The sequence below is a fragment of the Anas acuta genome, chromosome Z (assembly GCF_963932015.1).
Source record: "Anas acuta chromosome Z, bAnaAcu1.1, whole genome shotgun sequence".
Classification (NCBI taxonomy): domain Eukaryota; kingdom Metazoa; phylum Chordata; class Aves; order Anseriformes; family Anatidae; genus Anas; species Anas acuta.
Genome location: NC_089017.1, coordinates 70,566,452 through 70,576,497, shown reverse-complemented (window position 1 = coordinate 70,576,497; position 10,046 = coordinate 70,566,452). Strand labels below are relative to the sequence as shown.

The following is a 10,046-nucleotide window of genomic DNA, read 5'->3' as shown; positions in this document are numbered from 1 at the left end:
ACAACAATAGGGGTAAGAAAAGAAGAGGGGGGGAATTGTGAGAAACTAAGTTGTGTTTTTGCAGTAGAGAATTACTTTTCTGTATTCCAATGTAGTTGTGCAGTCATAGTAAGGAGAAATGCTAAATAGGTAAGTGGACAGTAGGAGGCCTCACTGCTCCAAAATAAGGCGGAAGCTCGAGGCAAACAGGATGAGCAGTGTGGGAACACTAAAACAAAGATCACAGGTTCTCAAAACGTAAGAAAGGAGAAATTAAAGGGTTGAAAAAAAGGAAAATTGTACATATAGAGGTATACACAGAGGTATAGAGGTAGACACATGGTATAGAGGAGTGTCAAGTAGCTTGTGAACCAGTAGTACTCTGCCACTGAGGAAACAGGGGAGGTGATCAGGCATCAGGTAGTAGGGAATAAAGGTTATAATTTTACTAAAATGTGCTCCTGATTGACAGGATGCCCGGTACTGCAATCACGAATTAAATAGCTTCACAGAAGAAAGAGTCTATGTGAAGAAAATTATTTGAGGTGTTTCTCACACCTGGCTCCAGGCAGACGGGTTTGTGGTGATGATGGGGGGCTGGCTGGCCTCCTCCACAAGTGCTGTGACCCCCAGTTCTAAACCAGACTGCTCCGCTGGCAGCCAATTCTTGTAGAGAGGGAATAGTCTTAGATACATTCCCTCATACATAAAAAGGGAGAATAGTTTCAGAGGTTTTATTGTGGTGTGTCTGTTGTTTTCTGTTTTAATTTTTTTCCATGCAAAAGTCCCTTGCTCAAAAAGCCTGTAAGATCACCTGCAGTTAAATCGTAACGTGAATGGAGGGGTGGGTTAAGAGGATCAAAACACGTGAACCGTAGCTGTGCCGTTTATCTCTCTGAAGTCTGATAATTGGTAGAATGAGAGCTCTAAGCATCTCATCCAGGTCCCACTTAAGTAAATTACATCTTCAGTTTAACCTGTAACCAAATCAAAGCTTTTGTTGCTGATCTGTGGGTTACGATATACCTGCAAATTTTGCATGACATCAACTACCTGCACTGCAAGAGGCACCTGTTCTTGCCCTCGAAGCTCTTATGTGCATTAGCAGGGTCGGCCGGCCCCTCAGCGGGGCACTCCACCTGGGTACGGCGTTGCACTGAAACAAAGAGTGAGCAAAATTAGGGCATCTTCTGTTACCTCGTGGTGATGCCAGGCACTATACGCCCTACAACACGGAGAAACGTTTGCACTAGTGATAGAACAAGCAAACTGGGGAAGGATCTCTGGCTCTGAAGATGACCCTCTGGATGCAGACCCTTATTTTGGATCACGATTATTACAATGTGGGTAAGATGCATCCAGCAAGGGAGGGCTGCGGGCTCAGGGCAGCCCCGTCCCCAGCACGAAGGCTGCTGAGGCCTGAGCAGGGCAGGCTCCTTCCCCCTCCTGGGGTGGCTGGAGCAGCAGGGTTGTCCCCTGTGCGTGCTGCACGGCTCAGCGCTCTGCCGTGCTGCTGCTCGCTGCGTGCGGACAGAAGCCCTGGAGCAGGCAGGGAAGTCTTTGCAGTCCCATTTTTTAGCCAGCAGAGACACCTAACGTTCAGCTCTGTGTATGTGCAGGGAACACATTCCCCTGAGTAAAGCGGCTGGGGAGGGCCTGACCTCAGCCTGTTATACAGTGGAGCACAAGTATTTCAGCACCTCATTTTGTGTTCCATCTTATGAAACCCAAAACTCAAAGGTTAATCCACAGCTCCATACATGGCTTCCATTGCCACAACTGCCCTTTAGTCTTCCTGGTAAAAAAGTCTTCCTTTTAATCTTCCTTCCATATACTAGGAAGGGAAACACCTTTTAAGATGGAATGTCTGTTGCAGCTTTGAGTTTCAATCAAAGTTAATTAAAACTTGGTAATTAATCCTTTATTTCATCCAAGTCCCCCCCTCTTGCCCATTTAAGTGGGTGCTCTGATTATTATAAATGGAGTATGCATATGCTGTTACCTGCCGTTAAACCCAAAGCAGAACCGGGAAGCCTAGAACAAGACCTCTACCTAAGGTATTCTTTACCAGCATTTTATTTAAAACAAAACAGGGCATATACAAAACATGTATTGAGACAATTAAATTCCTTTTGTTTGTGTTTTGTTTAGTTCTTGCTTTAAGAAATGTAAATCCCAAACCCGTAGCTTCAGTGCTTGGTGCTAAGAATCTTGAAAACCTGCTCTGAGCTCAAGTTTGCTGTTACTTTCACATTCTTGACAGCGCACTGTACGGGCTGTTAGAACATTTATTTAAAGGACAAATCGATTCTTAAGCAACAGCTTTATTAGCAGCTAGCTTTCCCTCAAAGACTGTTGCTCATCACTATGTCATGACAGCTGAAGCTGTTAGAAGGCACTTTTAAGACTTCTGGAGCACCAAAGTGCTGCATCTGTCCTGGGGCAGCGCTGCAGAAGTGCAGCACGAGGAAGCCCAGCGGTGCGGGCACTGAGCCCACGCTGCACAGTGCAGGGGCGATGCACAGAGATCCCACACAGCACCTGCCAGCGCTGCGACACAACACTGCCTCACAGTGAAAAGCAGCACGTGAGATGGGCTCGGGGTTAACTTCTCATCTTAGATCAGGTAATTAGACACAAGTAAAAGTCTACCACTGTTGACTGCACAGGATGAATCAGGAGAGTATTTTGAGAGTTGCTGCAGGCACTCCATTCTCCGTTGGCTTGAGTGACTTTTGTTACAAGTACCAGTTTTTCCAAGTGCAGGCTGCACTTTCATTTAAAAATAAATCTGCCATTAGGCAAGCATTTTTAAATAAAACAAAGAGTAAAACCCAAAGGATCAGAAATACTGAAGAGCAAGATTTCTGAACCCTTTCCATAAAAAAGTAAACAAACTAAGCAAGCTGCTCACTTGCTCTCCAACTATTTTCAGGTGTATTTCATGATGGGTATCAGAGGAAGGGCATGATTCAGCTTGTTAGTGAAGAAGTGCTCAGATAATTAAACACACATCAACTATCAGATCAATGCACATCCATCCTGAGCTGATCTACCACGAACAGAAGGAACTGCACCCCTAAGCTCTCCAGACAGAAGGCAGGACTCGCACAGCTCTGTAGGGCTTACCCGATAACTTTGCTGTAAGACAAGTCACATGTGTGCATGCAGAGCACAAAATCACTTCCTAGAAGGCACACTAGAACCCAACAAGAGTGGTTAGAACATACCCACAATCACTTTCAGAGAAATGCAGAAAGACTCTCAAGATCAGCACAACTGTATTCATACCCGACAGCAGCAGCACTCGTTAGTTAACCCTCCTGACCAGCTGGATCCACCGGTCATAAACCCGTGTGATACAGGGCAGGTGCCATGTGTGGTTACTGCAACCAGATTTGTGTTATGAGAGGAAACCAATTTCCCTCCTCAAGAGTTCCCCCTTCAGAGAACTAGCCATGCGCGGGAATGTGAATCAGACAGAAAGCTGTATTTCTGCAAAAATATATAAAAATGAAATACCCGCTTGCTGCATTTCTGCTGTTCCCAGTTTTTCAGTAAGCTAGATGAGTCTGGGAGGCAAACTGAAAAATCAGGGACACAACTTCAGCAGCAACAGTCCACTCGATTTTCTGGAACCTGCAGTTCAGTCCACTCTAGCAGTCACACTCTGAAGTGAAGCCGTAGCTGTGGCTTAGCATCCAACAGAGGCCTTCAGAAATTAACAACCTTCGGTGCTTTCACTTTGGGTATTTGCGGCTTTGGTGTTTCTGTAACTTCTTCATAATCAGCACTCATTCCAGTGGCCCATCGCCCAACAGTAACCTGATCTGTGGAGCAGGAGACAAGAGGTTACGGAGAGGCTAAGCAGCAGCATCAGATCAAACTTTCACATTTGGGGAAGAGTTGGCCCACAAGGGCCTGTCAGTTTCCTTCTGGGTCTCAAGCTAGCTCCTTTACACAACTCTTCTTCTTTTAAATTTGTGTTTTGTAAACTCCATTTCTTCACCCACACCAATTTCCCATCTTTAGAAATCATCAGAAAGCATTTTTTGCTACTTGACTGTCCAAAAAAACATCCAGAGTGTATGCAGAAGATACACTAACTCTCCTGTAAGTCCTAATTACTCATGCAATGAAGATTTCAGGATATGTCAGTCACCCCTGGATAAAAAGGAAAGATCTTGAAAAAAACATGCTTGAAGAGCCACAATAGAAGATAATCTACTCTTCTTGTCTTATATCCCTGCATTTAATAAACACCATCCTTTTGCCATTTAAGTGATATTTTGACCAGTTAAGTTCCCTGTCCTAGAGAAAACACTGGTCACCAACACATCACAGAATCACAGAACTGGAGGGGTTGGAAGGGACCTCGAAAGATCACCGGGTCCAACCCTTCTACCAAAGCAGGTTCCTCAGAGCAGGCTGCCCAGGTAGGTGTCCAGACGGGCCTCAAATATCTCCAGAGAAGGAGACTCCACAACCTCCCTGGGCAGCCTGTCCCAGTGCTCCATCACCCTCATGTTTCTTTTCTGAATGACTACCTGAGAGCTACAAACCAAATAGCGCCAAGAATATCACACTGTTAAATCAACATTTACTTGGATTAACTTCTGTATGTTAGAGGGGCTCAAATAGCTCCACTTGAAGAAACAATACACTTTTGTGCCTCAGCTTCTTTGCCAGCTATCAGTTACCTTTCTGTAATTTATCTGAAACCACTCTGCATGGCACAAACTGCTTTCAAAGAATACTACAATTCTTACCCATGATGTCACAGTTCAAATTAATTTGACCATTTTAAACCAGCAATACCAGTTTTGAAACGTCAGTGTAAAGCCTAATATATCCCCATGGAAATTAAACAGCATCTGTTGATCTTCATGATGGACATAAAGCTTCTCCAAAAATGGACAGAAAAAAAATCCAGTTCTGCTTCACATGTAATTCCAGTGCCAGAGAGCAAAAAGAGTTGCACCTTTTGTTTTTCATACTTTGTCTGCGAAAAGACAGTGGCTCTACAAATTAGCACTTGTTAGTTCTCATTAACTGTCTCATATATTTATATGCAGGCCTTGGCACGCTAACCCCACCTGTTACATCTTCAGCAGTTTGGGGCTGGACCAGGCACGTTTAGTGACCGCACCTCCCAAGTGACGAGCATCTTCTGCAGGTTGTTTTCCTGTCCCCCTGCGTACCAGCTTTGCACCCTTTCAGCTGATAAGTGCTGCCAGCGCAAGGCTGCCATGCCAACAGCTGGCTCACCTTTGGTATTTGTGAGGGAAAGTTCGGTGAAAAATTTAATTTTCCTATCAGAAACTTCTGTGACCAATTAAGACTGAATCTCACTTCTTGTGAGCTATTACACCAGAACACATCTATAATGCTACATCTGCTCTCTCATACAATGCCTACACTATCACGTATACTTCAGTGGCTCTTTTGTATCTGATCCTGTAGATACCTCTATCATCTCCATAAATATTTCTCACCAATTACACAAAAGCTCATGACACATTATTAACCCCAAAATTCCGTAGGCCATTCAAACAAAGCACAAAAAATAATGTTTCATCACTCCAACAACAGTGCCATTCTTCAAATCCTTGTTTGTTGGTTTTTCCTTCCTTAGCACAATCTTTTATACAAAAGATAGATAAAATAAATATAAATATGTATGGAAGCGCAGGAGTAGATTTCTCCTGTCTCTAATAATTTAGGAAAAGGAAATACTATTATTCCATAGCCTGATCTGCAAATTGTACTTCCCTTTGCAATATATTCATTAATAATGGAAGTATTACAGTGTGTAACATGTACTGATGAATTTAGTGCAAACTGATTTGTCAGGAGGTAAAAAGGGAATTAACAGTGAAAAAGGGAGCAGATCACTCAAAGTGCTTTCTATCAATGGCCTTACCTGAAGGGAGAGCTCAGATAAAACCATACACTTTATTCAAAGAGCCGAGCTCATCAGCCAGGGAGATTTTTAACAGATTTTTCCACCCACACAGGTAAATCACAGAACACAAAGAAGCCACATATCAGCTGGTGAGCCCAGGAGGACAGACCTCCACTCTCCTCTGACTCTCCTGTTGTTTATAATTTAAACACCTGCCTGCACAAGCAGCTCATGCCAGCTGCCAGTATCACCACGCTGCAACTGACATTATGTGCTGTTCTACCACTTCATGAGAATCGACAAAAGAAGAAACCTCTTCTGGTCATTTTCTTCTGTGGCTGCTAGTGCTATGAGCAGCAGCATAAATACTTGCTTACGCACACACATTTGGTCACATTACCTTCAGAAACCCAAAAGCTAGATTTTTTTTTGAACTGAATGTTCGTATTTTGCACTGCAGCTTAATGTCTCCTTCCCTTAACACATCCCTTAATATAAGGGCACATTTCCAAAGGGAAGTCATCTGTGCTGTCTGCAAATTCTCTTCTCAAAGCCTTTTCTTCCTGACCAAAGTCAAGGCAAAGCAGCAAACAAACATGACTGCACATTCAGACTCCACTCTATTCAGCCCCTTGCATCTCACCTAAGTTCTTGTTCTCCGGACAGTCTTTTCTGAAGTGCTCCACAGAGCCACAGAGTTTGCAGCAGCCCCCTGTTAAAAGAGAGAGAAGGTTGTTACTCATTTGAAAAACAAAATAATACAGAATCGCTCTTTTACTGTTACATGTACATTAAAAAATCTTGTTTTGCTGTTCTGAAGTGACAACCGATGTGTAAGATAAAGAAACGTCCCTACAGACAGGTCAGCATTCCTACACGTGGCACTGCGGAGCTGACAAGCAGACAGCTTTAGGAGCCTGCATGCACAGCTTCCTCGTACTGTCAGTCTCTGACAGAGAGACACATCCATCTGTAACCCGTCTCTTTTTTAGACAGAACAACATAATTCTGCTTTAATTCAATTATTCAAAGGAACTTTTGAAAGTAACAGGTGCTCCAGAGCAGTACTTAACCCAACAGCAGGTACTGAGCTATAAAATATGAAGTCAGTTTCAATGCCTGGATTATGAGAAGTATAATGCCTTCAAAGATGCTTTTCTTCCGATCCAACTGTATTGTAAAATCACCCTTACGAGTCTGCAGGACTTCAAATCTGTACTGGAAGACTCCAGCAAACAGAGCGGTATTTGCTAGTGCCAACAAAAACGAAACAACAGGCAGAGCAGAATCTAAATGAATCTTCAAGCCTAGATGATGTTTCTCATTAAAGACATGTAAAATGATGATGTGAGAGCCCTTTGCTGTGAACAATCCTCAGCTGTCAAGACTCCAAGCTGCTGGGTGGTCAAGCAGCATACACACAACATTCATTTCTCAGAATACATTTCTAAGACTGTCTTGAAGCCACGACCTGTTTTTAAACTCTTAATTTTCCTTTAATCTTTTACAATGTCACCTCCTACATACAAGAAACAAATGACTTCCACGTGTAACTACAACAGATCTTGTTTTGTGTGAACACCTCTCTCTGTTCTTACAGTGTTAAGCAGTAAAGGTTATAAAGTCCCTTCTCAGACCAGCAGCATGTTTTTTACTAGATACTTAGGTGTATTTACATTTAAATACTCATTGACTACATGCACACAGGATACTATGGTTTCTTTGTTTCTCTTGAAATTGCAAGCACAAGCAAGTTCTCATACTTTGCACTTCACCTCCTTGTTTAACCAAAATAGAAATCCCTACATAACGAACATTAGCACTGAGTTCCCCAGAATTAATCTGCTCTCACCAAGAGTAAAAGACATCTGGAAATTCCTTTCAGTAACACCGTCATTAATTTGCAATGTTACTTTGCTCTGTGTTGGGTAAGAAGGTAAAAATACATTTTGTTTGCAGTTAAGTTTCTGCACTCACCTTCAGCATACAATCCTTTGGGATTATCTGGACATGACCTTGACAGATGCCCCATCTCGCCACAGATGAAACATTTTGCATACGGAAATGCCCCTGCAAAATTCCAAACAGTTTACGATACAAGTTAAAAACTCTGAAAACATCACAATTACAATATTATACCATAATATAATATTATGCTACGGTATGAACACAATGCTGTTAAATAGTGTTATTTTAATGTTGTATTCCTTTAAACATATTAACTTACATCTTCAGAAAGGTTAAGTTGCTAAAACAGAAACCTTTTATTACAGTGGTCAGAAAACTCACACTAAAGTATACTCTGAGAAACACAATTTCTGAACCGTACCAGCAGCTGGATCGATCTTTGCCTTGCATTTGCTGATGTCGTGTTCTGTGGACCCGCACCGGTAACAGATCCCTGTGCCCATATCTTGACTTTCAAGCACCGCTGGGCAATCAGCAACACCGTGGCCGGGTTCCCTACAGTGGAAACATACCTTTGAAAATAAAAATTGCATTTTCGTAAACATGTCACAGAGCAAAACAGCACTTATAGGTAGCTTTATGAGAGAGATCACTTGGTGTTAATATCTGATTATCGCTTATGTCCCACACTATTTTCTCTAGGCCACCATTTCTCCTGGCTGAAACTTTATTGGCACTACTGAATGCACCTCTGCAGTGATGTTTTAGGCTACCCTAGTATGAAATAAGTTTGTCAGGGGGGTTGTTAGGAGGCAGGTGTACCAACAGGTCATCCCCCTGCAGCAACACGGGTAGGACAGGAGAGATGCTGCGGCGTGCCACAGAGTAACTACCAGACGCCCATCACCAAGCAAGATTAGTATCGGCTATTATTATTATTTTTCAACTGGTGGCTGTTTATTGATTATTATCAGCGCGTCTCCCCCCGCTGCCCCCAGTTGCGCGCTGGGGCAGCACCGGCGGCGCCCCCTCACCATGGCGCTCCTCCTCGCCTCCTGCCGCCTCAGCCGCCGGCCCTCCCGCCGCAGCGCCTTCCTCGCGGCCGCCGCCTCCTCTTCCTCATCCTCCTCTCCCCTCTCCTCCTCCTCATGCTGCTGCTGCTGCTGCTCGCCGCCCGCCGCCGCCCTCCTGAGGTGGGCAGCGAACCCGTTCACGTCGCGGTCCGCGTACTCCTTCTTCCTCCTCCTCTTCCTCGCCGGAGCCGCCGCCGCCATCTCCTCCCAGGGGGTGGCCGGCAGCGCCTTGCCCCCCTCGGCGGCGGCTTTGCGGGCCCAGCGCGTCATGGCGGGCGGCAAGCGGGGGCTGCTGCCGTTGCCGTTTACCGTTTATTTACCGTTTACCGTTGCAGCTCGGCCGTTGCAGCCGTTGGCGTGCAACTGCAACCGGCGGAAGCCCGGTCCCGTCCCCTCCCCGCGGGGCGGGGCGCCATGTCATGTCCGCCCGCTGCCATGTTGTGGGGGGAGCCATGGGCGCAGCCTGGTGCCTGGGGCTGAGTGGCGATAAGCGCTTATCAGGCTTGTGGTCTTCGCAGATTCCTCCAGCGAGGCTTTACTGCGCTTAGCACTGCCCCAGCTTTCTGGTGCTTCACAGTCTTCACGATTTTACACCCGACTCCTTGCAGATGTGGGGCTGTGCTGGTGCAGTTATTCCGCTACAAAATCTCTCACCCTTCAGTAAAACCAGTCCAGTTCACGTTGCCCTCACATTGACTTCATCTTCCACCAGCAGTGATGCCTGGGGTGCTAAAGCAGCCCTTACTTGTATTGTGTAGCAGCAGAACGGATCCAAAACCCACACCTGAAAAATGTCCATTGGTCTTCCTCTGAGGGTGCAGCTTTTTGAGGCATAATATATGACACCTTTCCGCCTCTCTTAACGGCACCATTAAATTCACAAACTAAACCTCCAAGACTGTATTGTTATAAGTCCCTGCAGAGCAATGGAAGAAACGTTTAAAAATACAAAGAGTACGCTAGCATTTCCCTCGATCACCGTTACTGTTTTTGAGTGGATAAAGCTGACGGAGAGTGGACAGAACAGCTGGGCACCATGCCCTCTTTATTGCTTATTTTTGATATTTGTGTCTCCGTGGAGAAATGGGCTTGCTGTATTTTCTTCCACTAGAGGGAGATGTGCACAAGGAGTGCAGTGATTTTGCTGGTCCTTGCGCTGAAACTGTGTGGCTGCTGGTAAG

The 10,046-nt window shown here is 44.9% G+C and overlaps 1 protein-coding gene across 1 annotated transcript; it reads right to left on the bottom strand.

The window, feature by feature from the left end:
- Positions 1–2,037: 2,037 nt before the first annotated feature.
- ZCCHC9 (zinc finger CCHC-type containing 9) lies at positions 2,038–9,276 on the bottom strand. The gene is made up of 5 exons (XM_068666749.1): positions 8,827–9,276; positions 8,214–8,364; positions 7,862–7,954; positions 6,528–6,596; positions 2,038–3,809 (listed from the first exon to the last, which is right to left on the bottom strand). Exons 1-5 carry the CDS (start codon positions 9,133–9,135, stop codon positions 3,694–3,696), a joined length of 738 nt encoding a protein of 245 aa, XP_068522850.1. The 5' UTR covers positions 9,136–9,276; the 3' UTR covers positions 2,038–3,693.
- Positions 9,277–10,046: the final 770 nt, after the last annotated feature.